Below are 19,448 nucleotides of genomic sequence, written 5' to 3' on the forward strand. Positions count from 1 at the left end.
ACCATCTATTCTATTTATACGTAGCATTTAACGTATATTTTTTTACTTAGATGCCATGTCGAACCTTTATTGAACCTTACTTAAGAAAATTTATTTAAAGCTTCAATGGGAGAGCCGGGTAATGTCTTCCCATTGAAGCTTTCTACAACAACAAAAAAAAAAAGAAAAAGAAAGAAATCTCCTCATTTGTTTTTAATTAGTTTTAGGCGTAACATGGCATTTCAACTCTTGTGTTGTCATTCATCATCGTTGGCACACCTCTAGGCTATAGACAAACAATGGATAAATGTAGAAATCAATTATCTTATTTTATTAATGGAAATATAATATTGACATGATAGATATATTAGAAAAAAAATATAGAAAATACAAAAGTTTTCAGACTTCTTCATTTATTATTAAACATCTTATTCTAGTGGTAGCTAAATGTTTCTTAAATATATATATATGTATATATATATAAGATACAAAATGGAGAATATTGATTAAACCTGTAAAAGTAATATTACCTTTATAATATATATATTTTTTTCCAACGAACAACGTAACAGAATCTAGATCTATTTTAGGTTGGCATCAGCCCGAGTAAAAGTACCGAAAGGTTTTTGTTCTTAGAAAATTATTTGTGGGTGGCTTTTGAGTTGGGCAAAATTCTATTCCTATGCGTACAGCTGAGTGATATATAAATTTGAATTTTTTATTTCTCCATACAATTGAAATTACTCGTTGTGTAAATTATAAATCTTTTATTTTTTCGGGTGTAAATTGAGGGGCAATCACGCAACATTTTTTCAAATCACATTCGCCATTTAAAAAAATATTTTTGCACTCTGTTGTCGGAGTAATAAAATTCCGCGAAAGAAAGATATTTTATTTGATTTTCGGACAATTAAATTTTATTTTATTTTCTCACGCGTACCGCAGTTTGTTGAATGAAGTCGCAGAGCCAAGGCGCCAAGACCGCGTTTGACGAGACTGAAAGAACTCGACGGACAGATACGACATCGTTTGGACTCCGTGAGTCGCCGAGAGAAGAGTTGATTTGACGAAAATACCCCTAAAAGCGGGCAGTTTGTATACGTGTCTCTTATTAAAGGCCAAATCCCACCACTTCGCCCAGACACTCGTCACCCACGCTTTCGAACGTGCCATTTTTCTCGAGCATCCCGATCCCGGGAGAAGGGGAATCTGCTTTTCTCGAATTCCATACACACAGGCGACCACAATACGCAAGTCTCACAAACTCTCTGCATACGAACCTACTGAGGATCTGGATCAACTACAGCGAGCGCGGAGCTCGCCGGAAGTCGCGATGCCAGGCTCGTCCGAGAATTGCCGTAACTATTCATCTTCTTCGTTGAGTTCCGATGACGCCTCGGTGAAAATAGAGCGCCAAATGGGAGAAGAAAGTAGTAGCGACGGCGCTAAAGAGCTACGGAACAGAGAGGCACCTGGTAGTGGCTCTGCGGATAATGGAGGCACTGAATCTTCAGGTGTGCCGAATTTCGTTTTATTTTTATTTATTTGATTTTCTTTTTTGGTTCTTTGTCGTTTGGTTGATAGGGAACGTTAAGTCCTTATTTTATTTGGCTTCACACAACAGTATATAGTTGTCGGCGGAGCCCCTTAGGGAGTGTTGTTTTCAGTCCCTTAGGTATACTTTTCCAGACTTAATCGATCTTCCTGGTTGCTGGGAAACGTCAGATTCTGAGCTTCGTTTTGTTTCAGGGTTTTTCTATATTGAATTGTACGTTTTCCCAGGAAGTATACTAATTAATGACTAGCCCCGTGTTGTAACCAAGTACAAATCTGTGTTGAATCTATGTGTATTTTCTCTTGAGTGGAGAAATGCTTATGGATGTGTAGGTCTAGCAACTGCTGTTTAATTTAATAAACCGAAATTGCTTTTTGAACGATAAAGAAAAAGTTAATTGCATTCAACTTGTGCTGTCAAGCCAAGAAATTGAGCAGTTTATTGCTCACCTTCACATTTCAGTTCCTTTAGAATTTGTTTCAACTAGATCAGATTCACACTAATGATTTTTATTCGGGATAATTACTTTTTTTTATTGTGATCAGGGGATCTGGGAGAGGTTTGGCTAAAGGCCTTCTTCCTGGGGATAATAGAGTTTAGATTTCTCATCTTCATTTGCTGATGATACTATTCTCTTTCTTTCTCAAAATCATAGGTTGGTCGATAGTGCTCTCATTTTAATGCAAAAGTTCTGAGAGTAATTATACATAATATATCAGCCTTAAAAAGAGTGGCATTTCGGGGATTAGTGTAGATAATAAGATCGTTAGAGGGCTTGCTGAGTCAATCAGGTGTGGTTTCTTGTCATGGTCTTATCATGGTGTTCCCTTATGGGTTAATCCTAGGCTGTCTCTTTCTGGGATAATGTAGTCAGTAGGGTTTCTAGGCAGCTTGGTCGTTGGAAAGGTGGGTTGTTTTTTCTAGGAGGTAAGTTTACTCTTCTACAGTCCTGTTAGTTGAGCATCCCTTTGTATTCTCTCTTTCTCTCTCTCTCTCTCTTAAAAATATTCCTAAGGGGGTGTTCTTCTCTACATTTGTACATTTCTCTTTTATCTTTATGTGAATAATACTTCCTTTTTCTAACAAAAGCAAGAACCTCCTTGGCTTTTCAATTTGACTCGAGGAAAGTACAAAAATTGGTTGTTATCTTATATCCTTGGTGTCTATTGTTTGGCTAGGTCCTGGTGATAGAAATGTTTTTAGGATGAACACAATGCCAGTGGATATTTCAAAAATTGAAAAAATGGAATCAAGTTCAGATTATCCAAAGTTTGATAAAGCAAAAACTGAGAGGCAGAGACGTCACAACATACTTGCTGAAGAGGCTGCACAGATTTTTGATGATAAGATTTCTGCTCACCAGAAGGTAAGATTCTTAATGGACCGGTATCTGCATATCGTTTTTGTTTAATGTTCTTTGCTCCTGTGATATTCCTTCTGAGTTTTCAAATAAAATTGACTTTTTCTGTATTATAGGCATTTTTAGTTTGAATAATTGATGTAGTTTATGTAATGCTAGTATAGAAATTTTTGGAGAAACCCAATTACATGATTGTATCTGGTTTTGGTAATGAAGTTAATGACTGTTACTCGTGTGCTACAGCAAAATTTTATTTACTTCTGATGGTTTTAAATTTTGGATTAAATTCCTTGGTTAAGGATTATTTTTATCATACTTAGTCATCCAAATTTCAGTAATGCATTGTTGTTCATGTGAAATTAGGGATATGTGTAGCACAACTCTGGCTAGATCAACACATAATACACATAATGATGACTTTATGAATTTAAATAATGACGTCTTATTTTTCTTGTTCTTTAATCCTTTTGGCCTTAATGGTTTGATTGCCTTTGCACTTCATACATTGAAAAGAAAGGTGTAAATGGATGTAATAGACATGATGCAATCGAAGATCCTGGTTTAGAACATCTTCAAAACATCTTGGTATTTCTGTATGATAGTGGAGTTAAAGAGAGAAGTACGAGAAATATCAGAGCAGTGGAAGGAGATATGAGAGTTTCTGGTGAAATGACCTGTTAAATTTTTGTAAATGCAACTCACGCTTATTTTTTCTCTAAATAACTATCTCAGACTCCTAAAAAGACAAGGGTGTTTAGTTTCCTGCTTAAGTACAGACAACCTTTTCCCTCCTTAATGGATTAGTATGCTTGTAAATTGCACCTTGATCTATTTAAATGTTTAAGGTCAATAAGAATCTGAATGGTTGGAGTTGAGGATTAAGAAATAAATGTTAATGGATAGAAAATTTAGCAAATAGACTAAATATAGCACTTTTGCCATTAGTTTTTCTGTTACTTTGCATGTTACGATTATTCTTTTTTTATTATTAAAGGTTAGGTTAATAAGTTCAAGCATAGGGTGATAACTTTAACTCTGTAGACATATTTCCAGAGGATTTTATTTAAAACTTTTAAAATTGTGCAGCTTAAATTGTTGAACAGAATAGCTACTGTTAAGGGTGACGGGACAGTGGAATTTGAAGTTCCTGTAGATGTTGAGCCTCAGGTCCTTGGTGTTAGGTCTAATGAAGCTACTGTTGCTGCTACTGAGCCCATTGATGTGCCAGATGTTGAGTATAGACCTCCATTGCAAATTGTAATGCTTATTGTTGGAACTCGAGGGGATGTACAGCCATTTGTTGCAATTGGCAAACGTCTGCAGGTTATGTGGATCTGGTTATTTTTATATAAAAATGGGAATAATGCTAGTTTTGCTCATGTAATGCATGTGTCCTTCTATTTCTCTGTGAAGCAAATCAGCTAGGTATTTCAAACTCACTGAAGTGCCTGCCAAATGAAGCATGATTGTCTGTTCTGATTACAATCCCTAGACATTTTCTTTTCTTCTATATATCTCCCATATTTATTCTTGCACGTTGCTTTTATATATACATATACATATATATTTTACTTTTCTTTTTCCTTCTGAAGTAGCTACAACTTTCTTTGACATTGACACCATGATAAGGTGTGAAGATATTGTTTACTAGGTGTCCTCGGATTTTGGATTTAGTTACCTTGATCCCATGTCCTTACAAAACTGTGGTGAGTGACCAACTGTTTTTGGGGGTGTTGTTATCACAGGAGGGAAAGGAGAAGAAAAACTGGATTTGGATTTTTATTTTTGTGGCTATCTAGGATCATCAATTCTTTTGTGAAATATTTGCATGCAGGATTACGGCCATAGAGTGAGACTTGCAACACATTCAAATTTCAAAGAGTTTGTCTTGACTGCAGGATTGGAATTTTATCCTCTAGGAGGAGATCCAAAAGTTCTTGCTGGTTGTATGTAACTAACTTACCTGCTCTTCTATTATTGGGTGGTCGTCTATATGCAATTTGATTATTGTCCCTTCTTATCTTTCCGAATTAGTTATATATGTGTCCCATGTGATTGAATGCAATCTAGGGTTGATGTAGCATTTGATTTGTACTAGGTTGCTTGGGCTCTTCAATTTTAGTGCCATACCCATGTCGTGTCCGATGTGATATTGGTGTGGGTGTGGGATTTGTGTTCAATACTTGGTGTGCCAGGTCTGTAAATTCTTTTTACAATTGGGACGTGACCCTTAAACAGAGTGAGAGTTTTAGATGTCTGAACCATATATCTTTAATCTTGTGAATTGAGAGTATTTTCCTTTAAATGTTTTTCTATTTCTTTCATGTCAATATGACTCAAAAAATTGGCTGGATGGATCAATGAGTTTTGCTCTCCTTAGCTGGGATGCCACTCTACACCCCTAATTCCTCAAAAATGATCTCACAATTTCTCAAAGTGGTATTTTTTAGAACTGCTATAATTAAGAAGCAGCACAGCTGCTTCCTACAAGAGTTTGACCCAGCTACATCATAGAAGAATTTGACTTTGGGTCATTGGAAGTGGTGCTGAGGGGCCTTGGAAATTTAAACCTTGTGACATTTATCAAGGTCGCCTAAGTGGTGCTCCTTATAATTCATAGATTCAGGTATTATGATTGCTTAGTCTTCCTTAATAGAAAAAGGCATATGCATATCAACATATAGGAATGTCATTGGCCACCTAAAACTTTTCTTTGGATATGAGAATGGACATAAAAATGAGATTGTCCTTTGCTCTCCTTAGCTGGGATGCCCCTCTACACCTCCAATTCCTGTTAGACATTGCAAAGTAATTGTCTGTTGGTTATCACCACTGTTTTTTCTTACAGTTAAATGCATTTCACCTGTTGATATAGAGCGAGACAAATAATGGGCAACCAAGAAACAGAGTTTTGCAATTGCTTTGAAATGAAAGTTGGATCGTAGCAAGCAGTAATCTCTTTCTAAGGGAGGCACCGAAATTATGTGGCAATGCTATATTGCTCTATCGTTTAGTTCTTCTGTTTCAAAATCTCTTACATTGTGTTTGGTTCAATTCCCATTTAATTTCTAATTGACTCGTTATTGTACTTTTCATATTAATCTTAATATTCATTATTCGGACATAATCTGTTATGTTTGAGTTATCATCAACACAATTTTGACTTCTTTGATGGTAGAAATTCAACTCTCACCGTGAAAAATAGGAGATGTATTCCTACTGTTGAGGATCAATTTGGGACTTTGTAATGCAAAAACAAGAAACTATTTTCTAATTTGCATAGTAAGGACAATATAAAAATTAGAAGTAGGAATTGACTAGGAAAATGAATGGAATTGAACCAGAAGCAACCTTAGTTACAATTGTCAATTTGCACAAATGCACAATTAAAAAATGATGCATTAATACATGGTATGAATTGTAAGTCGCTCATTTAAGTTTTTTTAGATGAGTTTTGCTTTCCTTGGTTGTTGATGGCTGTTTTCTTCATGCTTTATTGATGTTATTATGCTTTTTTATATTGTCTTTGATGGTCCTATCGAATCTGTGTGGTTCTATTGAATTGAATTATAAGCTTATGCTTCTTGGAGGTTTTTGTGGATGTCTTATCCTTTTCACTTGTTATTTCCTTTCTCTCTCTATTAATAATGCTTCATTTTCATTGAAAAAAGAATTATAAGGTGATACTATCAATTGATGGTTTGGTTTAATGCACAGACATGGTTAAAAACAAAGGATTTCTGCCATCCGGCCCTTCAGAGATACCAATTCAAAGAAATCAAATAAAGGAAATAATATACTCCTTACTTCCAGCTTGCAAAGAACCTGATCTAGATTCTGGCATTCCCTTTAAAGCTGACGCGATAATTGCAAATCCCCCAGCATATGGTAAGAGCCCATCACTTTTAAGTTAGTCCTGGTGTTTAGCCACGTACAACATGATTGCCTCTTATTGGGTTCCCTAACCATTCTTTTCTCTTCACTTTCTATTGTAAAAGTTTATGTGATTATGAAAATATATTTTAGAGGATTATGAAAATATAAATTTTTCGTGGGTCAAAAGTTATTATGTCCATAATCTAATTTTTTAATAGAATGATATGGGGAAGATTATAATAACAAATTATCTGTCCATTATCTAATTTCTGGAAGCACTAATATGAGGAAAATTATAGGAGGTATTCATCCTTGATTTGAACGTTCTGTCATATTGATGCTTGTATTCTACACTGACCCCTAAAAATATTTTAGGAAACTATGGGTTGCATTTTGTCTATCTGGAGATTTGATAATCAACTATTTAAAAGATAATTGATTGACCAGAATGCATAATCAAAATAATTGAAAGTATTCGCATATAATTATATGAGTTATTAGACATCTAAATTAAATAAAAAATAAGCCATACTATTTTAATTATGTTTGTTATTAATGAACTATTGATTTTTGTAACAGGTTAACTAAAATCTTGTCTGCCTGATCTGAGCTTTCTCGAAGATTGAATGGATGATAGATAAATAACATTGATGAATAAAGGCATATTATAAAAGTATATTTATTCATCGAAGAGTACATTTATGTTATTAATTTGCTGTATGGTTTGTGTATATCATTACTTTTATATTTTTTGTACCATCAGAGCTCTACAAGCTAATCCTTGTAGGTTAAGGTTCTACAGCTTTATGATACAAAAATACAAGAGTAATAATGTACACAAACTATACAACAAGTTTAATAACAGATTAACTATAAGAGTAATTTTATCCCTTTAAGGATATGCAAGAGCAGTCTACTAAAAAATATTTGTAAATGATTTGCTTGCAAATCTCTAGTGGCCTAATGTAGTTTTTCAGAATAGACTGATGGCAGGTATCAAAGTTCTACTTTAGAATAAAAAGATGGAAAGAGAGGTTTTTTTTAAAAAAAATTGACCTTGTTTCTTTTTATTATATTTATTTTGTGCTGTATGAAAATAGTTTTCATGCTTTCTGTTAACCCCTGCTCATATTTACATGCTGGATTTTTAGTGGTTGGAACTGGCTGTTTACATGTGGATTTTAGAATATCTGCTTACATCTTTCAGTATTAACATTGTAAAAATGCGTTTCTAGGGCATACACATGTGGCGGAGGCACTAAAAATACCAATTCATATATTTTTCACAATGCCATGGACGTAAGTCTTGCCTGGGTAATGAAATATGGCTTTTACAAATATTGCTGTATAAGTTTTAGTCTAAAATATTGTTCTCCTGTGTGGTCAGTTTATTGAGACTCTTAAACTGCTTAAAAAAAATTATTGTGTTTTTTCCAGGCCAACTAGTGAGTTTCCTCATCCTTTGTCCCGTGTCAAGCAACCTGCTGGGTATCGGGTGGGTTACTTCTATACTTATCTTATTATAATATGATTCGTATCTTAATGCTTATTGTTATTTTCTGTTTTAACCTCATGGTATTTTCAGCTTTCATATCAAATTGTTGACTCGTTGATTTGGCTTGGGATACGGGACATGATAAATGATTTAAGGAAAAAAAAACTGAAGCTACGGCCTGTTACGTATTTAAGTGGTTCCCAAGGTCATGATTCTGATATACCGCATGGATATATTTGGAGTCCACATCTTGTTCCTAAACCAAAAGGTGGTTGCTCCTGGTCCAGGTTTCTAATACTTCTTTTTTGGTAATAATTAATATCCAAATAGGTGATTCCTGCCCATGCTTTCTTTCAAAAAATTGCTTCTTTTTCTATCAAAATTTCTTTTTTTGAATAATCTAGTTGGTCAAGTATGTCTTTGTCCATTTTGGTTGGTAACAGTTTACAGCTGGGCTACTTGCTTGGATATGTGGAAATGGCTCTTTCTTGAAGGATATATATTTATAATCTAACTTATTTTTTCTTGTCTTGCAGATTGGGGTCCTAAGATTGATGTGGTAGGGTTTTGCTTCCTTGATCTTGCATCAAATTATGAACCTCCTGAATCACTTCTAGAATGGCTTAAAGCTGGTACAAGGCCTATTTATGTTGGATTCGGTAGCCTTGTGAGTTTGTTGTTCTTAGTTCTCTTGCTATTAGTTAATTTTCTATACAGTTAAAATATTAAATCTATGCCTTTTTCTAAAAAATATTGAATCTATGCATGCTTAGAGAACCTTAAATATTTATCAGAGTTGTGAATTGTGGTACCATTACTGCACAATATAATATATGTATACAATTGTTGATAGGAGGCAGGTTTAAAATTCACAAGGCACCAATAAGGTGCTGCTGTGCCACAGTTTAAGAAGCAGTCTATTTACTAAATAATTGCATAGCCAGCATAAAAGCATCTTTCATCCATTCAGATTACATAATTATGTACCCTTCATGGACAAAATAGAAGCTCTTCCTCCATAGTCCATAGCATTAGAACTTTGGTAATACTGAAACTGAAAGTTACCAAAGTACTAAATTGCCGAATTCTTGAGACTGATACTAAAGTCAAACTAGCGGAAAGGACGGAAACTCTGTTCAGTTTTGGTTTTTACTGAAATTACCAATTTTTTTAATTGGTTCTTTTTACAATTTGAAAAGAAAAATAAAAATATTAGAATAAAAAAGTTGATTTCATGTAATTATCTTAATTTTTTATTTAAAAAGGTAGATTATTTTTACATACATATGATTTATTATTATATAAACTTATTAACATGTTTTTTTTTCCCTGGCTGAAATTAGAAAACTAAATTTGAAATTAAAATTAAAAATTTTTAGTTTTTAGTTTTTTTACTTTTTAAGTGTTTAAGTTTTTTGTGAAAAAAATAGTATTTTGGTAAAAACGAATTACCAAATTTCTTTAAGAATTAAAAACTGAAACCAAATTACCAAAAATTTTAGCAAATTTGCATTTATGTTACCCAATTACTGGACCAAATTTACGAAAATGGTATTAGGTTCCATTTTATTCAACCTGTCCATCCAATCAAAACCTATTTTATTTCTTGTTTGAAAGCTCATGTCGGATTACAGTACGAGTGCATCTGACTGTGAGATAAGTTGATCCAATTATCTTATACCTCCCCAAAGGTTGTTCAACTGAACGGGCATTGTAGAATTTCTTGTGTTATTTACTATTTATAAGGTGGATCCTTGAGTCTTTTTTTCTCTTTTCCTTTTCAAGAAAAGAAGAAGAGTACTAATTGGCATAGGATGTGTATCATCTTTCAATCTTCAATTTACTGCAGTTTGAAAACTTAATTTTTCCCTTTTCTCATTCCAGCCTGTTGAAGAGCCAGAAAAAATGACTCAGATAATCGTGGAAGCACTTCAAGAAACCGGACAGAGAGGCATCATCAACAAAGGGTGGGGTGGCCTTGGGAACTGTAAGTTTTTAGTTACCTTATATCTTTTTTTGGAGAGATTCTTTTTGAGAGAACAATCATTTTTTTATATCCTAACTTGTCTTTAAGTTCTTAAATGTATCTTAACTTTCTTTTACTCTCATAGTATCTTTCAGCTAGTATAAACCTAGTGATTTATTTGTGTCTTAATTTTTCTCTCCCAGTGGCTGAACCGAAGGACTTCATATATTTATTGGACAATTGCCCTCATGACTGGCTATTCTTACAGTGCAAGGCTGTTGTAAGTTTATATTATAACATCTCAGATATGGCTTAGTGTATCTTTTTTATCAAAAAAATACATTGTTTATTTTCAGTCCTTTTTCATAGAGATGATCCTTTTTAAGAGAAAGGAAGAAAATAAGTGTCTTGTCTCACAAAGGTGGTCATTGTTTTTTTGGAGAGGGGAAAAAGTAAGAGAAACAAGAACTATAGTAATATTTCCAAGGCCATAACCAAAATGGACTTTGACAGACAGGTAGGAAGAATTGCTCTTTGTTTTCTCCAACCTTCATTGCACGGAGAATTGAGGTGTAGAGCTGGTCGTATCAGCCTTGTCTTTCTTATGACTTTGTCTATTGATCTTCTCTTAAGTTCTGTCTCCTGTTCATCCCTTCGAACTTCCGCCTTTCCAAAACAAAAAGAGGACAATTACTGTTGAAGAGGTCAAGCAGAATAGCACAATTACCACTCTCTTTGTCGGATTTAAGAAGAGGATGTTAGCCAAGTGGTTCAGACAAGCCATTTGCAGTGTGACTTAAGACTTAACACTGACGAATTTCATCCAGGGAAGTTCTCTAGTGTAAAGCTTTATCAGTCCAGGCATATTATTATTGGTTAATCATTTTGTATGACTATGTTTTCCTAGGTAGGATCTGGTTGAAGATGAAGGTTATCTGCGACGGTCATGACTGTTTTATGACATTTGAATTACTAAGAAAGTAGAGCACAAATGATTAAGAAAGTAGGTGACAATCAACCCAAGTTGCTGGATGTTGTCTTAAATTATTAATATTCTTGAAAGTTCCTTGCTGATCACCACAAATATTGGAAAAGTAGGGGCATGTTCTGAGAGGAGAATGACAGACAGCATTACTGTTTCTCTTATGCTTCACTAAATGGGATGCTTTCTTGGCTATTTCCTTTTTGCAGTGGAGTGGCAATAGACAGCTCTGCTGCTTTTATTGTAAGAGAGTGCTACTATCCTGCTTCACTAAATGGGAACAGTCTCTTGGCTGTTTTCTTATTGAATCATATTTACATGAAGTGCAAGCTTTAGATGGTTATTGGTGATGGCATGATATTAGGCTATGTTGAGGACCTGGGAACTCCAATTCCACTCTAATAATTAACTTCTATGTTTGTTAATCTGAGGTAGTCCTGGCCTTGTCATTGCCAGCAAAGGTGCTATGTTTTGTAATTTGTTTTCAGGTTCATCATGGGGGTGCTGGGACAACTGCTGCTGGACTTAAAGCTGCGGTAATGACCGATAGCTTATCTTTTTTCCAGATTCAAGTGTTTTAGTTTTCTTTGATGCATAGAAACTGGGGGGCTATAATTTCATGCCATATTCTTTTTTCTTTTAGACAATTTTGGGAAGATGTCTTATTCTCCATTCTTGTAATTATGTTTTTCTCATCTTAATAGTTCTTCTATTTTAAGAAAAAAGATTTTTTTTTTAAATGCAAGTTATGCCTATTCCAACAAGTATAGTTCTTATGAATTAGTCCAGATCCTCTGAAGTGAAGAAAGATTAGTGAATTACTCTTGTTTTGAATTATAATTACATGGTAAACTTTCTGTAGTTGCTGAAATACCCATAATTTTCCCTCAGAATTTTCTTTTTATACCATCATCTGACAATCCCAACCCTCAACAAATTACAAATTCAACAGCATGTTATTTGTTTTTCATAGCAAGGAAGTGCTACCTGTGCACAAAAGGTAGAAGAAGATAACTATCTTATAATTCAAATATCTAACAAAAAGTTCCCTTTTTATGACCAAAAATTACCAGTTAGCTCAATGGTAAAGGTTCCTTAACCGAGTATAATGAACTTTTTGAAAGGAAACAAAAATGCTCCTTCAAAGGCACTTAGGTTTCTATGTTTAAATGTCCGCAAACTAAAAAGTGAAATGAGAGCCTGAATTTTTCAACCGTGTGATTAGAACTAGCAAATGCCCATAGCATATAGTAGCCACTCATACATATTTCCTCTTTGGATCCGATTCGAACAGCCTTGACCTTTTCCTCATGCATGATGCCGAAGCCATATAGAGCATTTTTATTCCCTTTGGATACATTATTTTTATCATTATTTTTTCTATATGACATGTTTATTTATTTATCTTGTACATTTTTTTCCTTCTATATAACATGTTTCTTTGTTGACTGATCTTCATTTTTTTCTTCTATTTTAAGAAAAAAGATTTTTTTTTTTTAAATGCAAGTTATGCCTATTCCAACAAGTATAGTTCTTCTGAATTAGTCCAGATCCTCTGATGTAAAGAAAGATTAGTGAATTACTCTTGATTTGAATTATAATTACATGGTAAACTTTCTGTAGTTGCTGAAATACCCATAATTTTCCCTCAGAATTTTCTTTTTATACCATCATCTGACAATCCCAACCCTCAACAAATTACAAATTCAACAGCATGTTATTTCTTTTTCATAGCAAGGGAGTGCTACCTGTGCACAAAAGTTAGAAGAAGATAACTATCTTATAATTCAAATCTCTAACAAAAAGTTCCCTTTTTATGACCAAAAATTACCAGTTAGCTCAATGGTAAAGGTTCCTTAACCGAATATAATGAACTTTTTGAAAGGAAGCAAAAATGCTCCTTCAAAGGCACTTGGGTTTCTATGTCTAAATGTCCGCAAACTAAAAAGTGAAATAAGAGCCTGAATTTTTTGACCGTGTGATTAGAACTAGCAAATGCCCATGGCATATAGTAGCCACTCATACATATTTCCTCTTTGGATCCGATTCGAACAGCCTTGACCTTTTCCTCATGCATGATGCCGAAGCCATATAGAGCATTTTTATTCCCTTTGGATACATTATTTTTATCATTATTTTTTCTATATGACATGTTTATTTATTTATCTTGTACATTTTTTTCCTTCTATATAACATGTTTCTTTGTTGACTGATCTTCATTTTTTTCTTCTATTTTAAGAAAAAAGATTTTTTTTTTGTTAAATGCAAGTTATGCCTATTCCAACAAGTATAGTTCTTCTGAATTAGTCCAGATCCTCTGATGTAAAGAAAGATTAGTGAATTACTCTTGATTTGAATTATAATTACATGGTAAACTTTCTGTAGTTGCTGAAATACCCATAATTTTCCCTCAGAATTTTCTTTTTATACCATCATCTGACAATCCCAACCCTCAACAAATTACAAATTCAACAGCATGTTATTTCTTTTTCATAGCAAGGGAGTGCTACCTGTGCACAAAAGTTAGAAGAAGATAACTATCTTATAATTCAAATCTCTAACAAAAAGTTCCCTTTTTATGACCAAAAATTACCAGTTAGCTCAATGGTAAAGGTTCCTTAACCGAATATAATGAACTTTTTGAAAGGAAGCAAAAATGCTCCTTCAAAGGCACTTGGGTTTCTCTGTCTAAATGTCCGCAAACTAAAAAGTGAAATAAGAGCCTGAATTTTTCGACCGTGTGATTAGAACTAGCAAATGCCCATGGCATATAGTAGCCACTCATACATATTTCCTCTTTGGATCCGATTCGAACAGCCTTGACCTTTTCCTCATGCATGATGCCGAAGCCATATAGAGCATTTTTATTCCCTTTGGATACATTATTTTTATCATTATTTTTTCTATATGACATGTTTATTTATTTATCTTGTACATTTTTTTCCTTCTATATAACATGTTTCTTTGTTGACTGATCTTCATTTGTCTTGCATTACAGTGCCCGACAACCATTGTACCTTTCTTTGGCGACCAACCTTTCTGGGGAGAGCGGGTACATGCCAGAGGAGTTGGTCCTCCTCCTATTCCAGTGGATGAATTCTCACTTCCCAAGTTGATTAATGCAATAAATTTCATGCTCCGCCCTGAGGTAATTAATTATACAGCAAAACATATTAGGTGCAGCTGTAACTAGTAGACTACACGATTAGAAACTCTTCAGTTTGTATTCTTGTCAAGAGGATAGCGAAGTACAGTGGGCTGGGACAAAAGGAAGTTTGCTACATAACTTATGAATCATTACAGGTGAAAGAGCGTGCTGTTGAGCTTGCAAAAGCGATGGAGAATGAGGATGGGGTAACTGGAGCGGTGAAAGCTTTCCTTAAGCATCTCCCTCCAATAAAGGCTGAGGCTGAACCATCACCTGAACCTTCAAACCTTTTCTCAATCAGACGATGTTTTGGTTGTTCTTGACTCTAACTCAGTTGCAGATTTTTGCTGCACAATGGAAATTGCTTTTCTACTAACCAAGGCATAATTCTCTTGTTGTGAATCCTATAATACGGATTCTCATTTCTTCTCCCATAGATGCGAGTATTTTCATTTGTTACAGACACTATAAATCATGTAAAAGACACAAGGAACATTTGTACAAAAGCCTTCATTTATTTGGTTTCTCCGGTGTCTCACCTCAATTAACTAGTTTGACCGCATGGATGAGGATCCGTGAATTTGAAATTCCATTACCTTGTGGTTGTATTAGAGCTGGTTAATTTGTCCATAAAATTTTGAAGCGGGATACAATATGACCTGCAGATTATTGTTTTGGGGTTTAAGGAGGATCCGCATAGCACATTTTTTGGGTTGTCATCCATTATAATTTGGTAGGGGTGGAGAGTTTTTGAGTTTGATTGTTCCGAGTTTTTTGAATATGAGGACGTGTATGTTGGTGAAAGTGAAGTTATTCATTGTTGTAAGGTGGTGATGGGTTGGGTGCCACGTGTTAAAGAAACAGGTGGAATTAGGTCTAGGCATTGGGTTCTCTTCTTACAACAGGTGTGACCACATGGTTCAGGGCATGCAAGGGATAAAAAGTGACAAAATAGCGTGGGATTGGCGGTGGAGAATGAAGAACTAGTGGGTGTTAGCCCCATAACCATTTATAGTTATAGCAGAGGAATGCGAAGAGGGGAGCGCCATTTCCTTTTGAAGAGAGAGAGAGAGGGGGACTGAGACAGCAGCAGGCGATGGTTCAGTTTTAGATCAAGTGGGGACTGACTTGGGCTTTTAAGTCACCCAATAATATGTCCACATTTTGGCCATTGGAGATCACAAAACCTGATCATCCAAGCATTGCTTCCTCTGACATTCTGACCTGACTTGTATTCCTTCGCACTTTCTCTCTCTTTCTTTCACCAAAAGTAAAAAAGAACACAGGCTTCATGCGGGTGTCTCCCGAAATCTTATAAAACACGAGAGTTTTTGACACTTCTCTTGATTGAATGTTGCTCGAACTCAAAAGATGATAGCTTGATAACATCTGAGTCTATGAAACTCCCTGGTAAACAGCAAAATTTTGAACTTTGAAAGAAAACTCCTGTTAACGAGAAGGTAAAATGGCAGCCCATGAAATAGATAACAGAGGAAAGGCGGAGAGAGAGAGAAAGAGAGTAGGGGAAATTTCCATTTCCCAATCCAAACATCTCTTTCTCTTCTCACCAATCACTGTCTTTGCCTGAGCATGCAGAAACGTTTTGGTGATTACTTCACTTCTCTCTCTCTCTCTCTCTCTCTCTCTCTCTCTCTCTCTCTCTCTCTCTTATCTCTTCTGTTCCCAACCCCATACAGCCCATTGTGTTGAAGCACTCTATTTAATAATTACTTACAGTCTCTTCACATTTTCCAACTCTTTGAGAAGTACTTGCCTTCTGAACTCTTCTATCTACTACTCCCTTTATGAGATCAGTAGTATATTTGCTTCTCTTTCTCTACATTTTCAGTTTCATACTCTTTCATCTCCACTGCCATATTCCTCTTTACCCCCATTTCCTCTGCTCGCCATCTTCAAGGTCTCTTCTCGCTCTCATGTTCTTTTCCTTTTTCCCCCAAACATATCGTGTCCGTAAACTCAACCCAATTCTTTGCACTTGCATGCCATAAACACTATTAACTTACTTGCCTCTTATCTCTTCTTACAGGAAAAATGGAAGATGACCATCAAGAGAGAGTTTCAGAGAGCAATGCTCCCGGTGGAGACACCACATCGAGAGTCTTCCCTTGTCTGTTCTGTTCACGAAAGTTTTATAGCTCCCAAGCCTTGGGAGGCCATCAAAACGCCCACAAGAAGGAAAGAACAGCCGCAAGAAAAGCTAAAAGAGCTTCTGAATACGCACCCACCCATTTCTCCTCCAGCAACACCCCATCTTTACCACTGGTTTTTGCACCGACTCACCATCGCTTAGGCCTTCTACACCCTTCAATGTATATAACCGCTCATGCCACCAACTTTCGCTACTTCCCCACCAACCACTTCTCCGATGGCTTTGGAGCAAACGGAGCTGCAAGGTTCGATAACGTTGCCTTTCATGGTGGAGGCTGCTCCACCACTGCGTATCGTCCTCCGCCTCCGCCTCATCATCATTTGGAGGAAGATGAACGAAGTATGTTAAATTGGCAGAGGAGCATAAGATGCAACGGAGGAAGCTTGCCCCAGGACATTCCACCTGTTCTGGTGGATAACAATCACAACAATGTCGGTCATGATCATAAAGATAAAGATCAAAAGCTTGATCTGTCTCTTCATTTATGACTTGTGAGTGAGGGATCAAGTCAAACTCAGGGGCACCCTTTTTTTTTTTTTTTTTTTTTTTTTTCAGATCACTTGTCGTTATAATAAAGATCTAGGATGGTTAAAGTTCACTCTTTCTTTTTTTTTGGGTAGTTCAAGGAAGAACAATTTTTGTACTACATTGAATTATAATTGCTACCAACTTTGGAAATTTCTTTTTTCATTAAATTCTATTCATCACATTGTCCTTTTGCGAGTGGTGACGTCTTGGAATTTTAAAAGGGTTTATAGATAATGAAACCATTATATTTATATCTCTTTCCCAACCTCACCTCAATTATTCTTATTGTATATAAATATTAAAACTAAAAGGGTTTTATATTATCAACACTTCATCAACAAGTAAAGAACCAATCCCTTGGAGAGCATGCAGACATATACATATAAAATTAAGGACGAACTGGCACCATCTTATCGGGAAAAAAAAAAAAAAAAAAAGCTAGTTACGTGCTTGAAGAGATTGTGGCACTTGTATTACCGAGAAAAAAAACAAACGTTCACCAAATTTGAATTTAGAACATTAATTATTAGTAGTTTTTTATTGTTATATATTGATATGTAGAGAAAAACCGCTTTTCTCAAAAAAAAAAAAAATTATAATTTACATAACAATATAAAATGTTAGTGTTTGTAATCAAATATTGTGAGTAACAAAACATTATGCTAGAAAGGGGTTTTTTGGGTTTGACAAAAGAAATTAAGCAGGACAGAAAAAGTTTTGAATTTTGTTCGGGGATTTTCTTATATGGTCTCTGTAGGAAATTTTCTATAAAGGGCTGGATCAAGCTTTGAATTTGATCTAGGGTTTTAAGCAGGACTGAAAGTTTTTTGCCCTTTTGAATCCAATCTGGGTTAGTGGTGTAAAACATCAGGGATGGATTGCTTTTGGGGAAAGCCTAATTGCAATTTTAAAAAGGGAAATGAAAGTGGGTATAACTCTTGATTCAGAATAGGAGTAGAGCCCAATTTGATAAACTTTGGACTGCAAGAAAATTTGATTTATTGGGTCAATTGGGCCGTTCTTTCTTCATTGTTTCTTCTAATTTTTCAATCTTATTTTTCTCAGAATTATTTTTCCAGAGAAGTCAATCGTAGTGCTTACTATAATCTCTTTTTGAAATAAAGAAATTATTTCAAATTAATTAAGGTAGAAAAGAAATTGTTTTGTACATTAAGAATTTGGTTTTGCCAAAATTAATTTGTTGCACATGTGAAGCTTCAAGCTTAAAGATATGGCAACACATGCATGTAGAAACAAACATAATTAGGGTCAGCCATGAAAATTTCTCAGACGGTGTGCGTTAGATGCATATGTAGTCCAACTGCAAAACATGAAACCATGAAATTATGTCTACAACAATATGTTTTTATGTATAAAATCATCACATATATATATATATATATAGAGAGAGAGAGAGAGAGAGAGAGAGAGAGAAGTTACAGATGTGTCAATTTAGGGTTGGCTGAAGAATGGAGTATTTGTGTCTGTACATATGCAGTTGTGCGGTGAGAGATTGAAAGATGAAAAGATGGTTTTGATGATAAACCGAAAAGACACCGACACACACGTGCAAATCATACGTAGCCTTTTAGCAATTCAGAGTAATATTATCTTCTTTTTTTATTAATATTTTTTAAAAAAAAAACAAAAACTAAAAAATTAATTAATAACACCGTTGCTATAATAATTATTTTATATGAAGATGGTAATTTTAAATATAAAAAAAGAATTTTATCAACTTCTTTTTGGAACAACCTAAAATGTAATTAAATATTTACGATAAAAAATTTTGAATAGAGAATTTATACCCTCAAATCATTAAGAGACACGTATTTAGTATTTCCATATCCTAGAAAACATGTGTACTACATGCATACAACAAACACATATATGGTATAATGCCTGCGGATAATGTATTATATACGATATGGGATTTGATCGTAGAAAGTGGCATCACGATTCATGGGGAACTGATTATATATACCTGTAACGTTCCCCTCCCAAAATTTTCGGAATTATCAGCTATATTTTACTATTATTTTATATATATATATATATATATATATTATAAGATGCTCGGAGCCCTATCTAGGTTTTTGCCTTTTGTTTACAGTGGAAAAGCAATGGTGGGACTGATAAAAGATCACGGTGTTAATTTGTTTTTAAATGATTTGGGAGAGAAGAGAAGGGTTTTGTCGATTTAGCTTTTGGCACATTTGATAATCGGAATATATATATATATAAAATTAGGTGATTAAAGGTGGGATCTACGGCTCCTAAATTAGCCAATTGGAGAATCTTAGATGTATGTGCATAGATATAATTAATTTTATTGGGTACCCATGTGCCAATAATTAGGGTTCCTGCTAATCTCTCCCATGTGTCATGC

At 34.7% G+C, this 19,448-nt stretch overlaps 2 protein-coding genes across 7 annotated transcripts; both read left to right on the forward strand.

The window, feature by feature from the left end:
- Window positions 1-1,083: 1,083 nt before the first annotated feature.
- On the forward strand, window positions 1,084-14,887 carry SGT (UDP-Glycosyltransferase superfamily protein). Of its 5 annotated transcripts, XM_022051509.2 has the most exons (14): window positions 1,100-1,493; window positions 2,713-2,900; window positions 3,981-4,217; window positions 4,729-4,840; window positions 6,612-6,782; window positions 8,006-8,069; window positions 8,208-8,265; window positions 8,356-8,533; window positions 8,802-8,932; window positions 10,150-10,252; window positions 10,435-10,511; window positions 11,702-11,749; window positions 14,212-14,361; window positions 14,517-14,887. In XM_022051509.2, exons 1-14 carry the CDS (start codon window positions 1,313-1,315, stop codon window positions 14,682-14,684), a joined length of 1,866 nt encoding a protein of 621 aa, XP_021907201.1. In that variant the 5' UTR covers window positions 1,100-1,312; the 3' UTR covers window positions 14,685-14,887. The 5 variants fall into 5 exon arrangements, 3 of the variants coding, with proteins under 3 accessions (XP_088072056.1, XP_088072057.1, XP_021907201.1); XR_015817810.1 differs by lacking the exons at window positions 11,702-11,749; window positions 14,212-14,361; window positions 14,517-14,887 and adding exons at window positions 10,865-11,234; window positions 11,330-11,521 and having other exon boundaries at window positions 1,084-1,493; XM_088215930.1 differs by lacking the exons at window positions 11,702-11,749; window positions 14,212-14,361; window positions 14,517-14,887 and adding an exon at window positions 10,865-11,521 and having other exon boundaries at window positions 1,084-1,493.
- Window positions 14,888-15,042: 155 nt separating this feature from the next.
- Window positions 15,043-17,226, forward strand: LATE (C2H2-like zinc finger protein). Of its 2 annotated transcripts, none has more exons than XM_088215932.1 (2): window positions 15,043-15,967; window positions 16,409-17,226. In XM_088215932.1, exons 1-2 carry the CDS (start codon window positions 15,952-15,954, stop codon window positions 17,017-17,019), a joined length of 627 nt encoding a protein of 208 aa, XP_088072058.1. In that variant the 5' UTR covers window positions 15,043-15,951; the 3' UTR covers window positions 17,020-17,226. The 2 variants fall into 2 exon arrangements, with proteins under 2 accessions (XP_088072058.1, XP_088072059.1); XM_088215933.1 differs by lacking the exon at window positions 15,043-15,967 and adding an exon at window positions 15,974-16,279.
- The last annotated feature ends 2,222 nt before the right edge of the window (window positions 17,227-19,448 follow it).

Source organism: Carica papaya, chromosome 3, assembly GCF_054855325.1.
Source record: "Carica papaya isolate Zhongbai chromosome 3, ASM5485532v1, whole genome shotgun sequence".
Lineage (NCBI taxonomy): Eukaryota > Viridiplantae > Streptophyta > Magnoliopsida > Brassicales > Caricaceae > Carica > Carica papaya.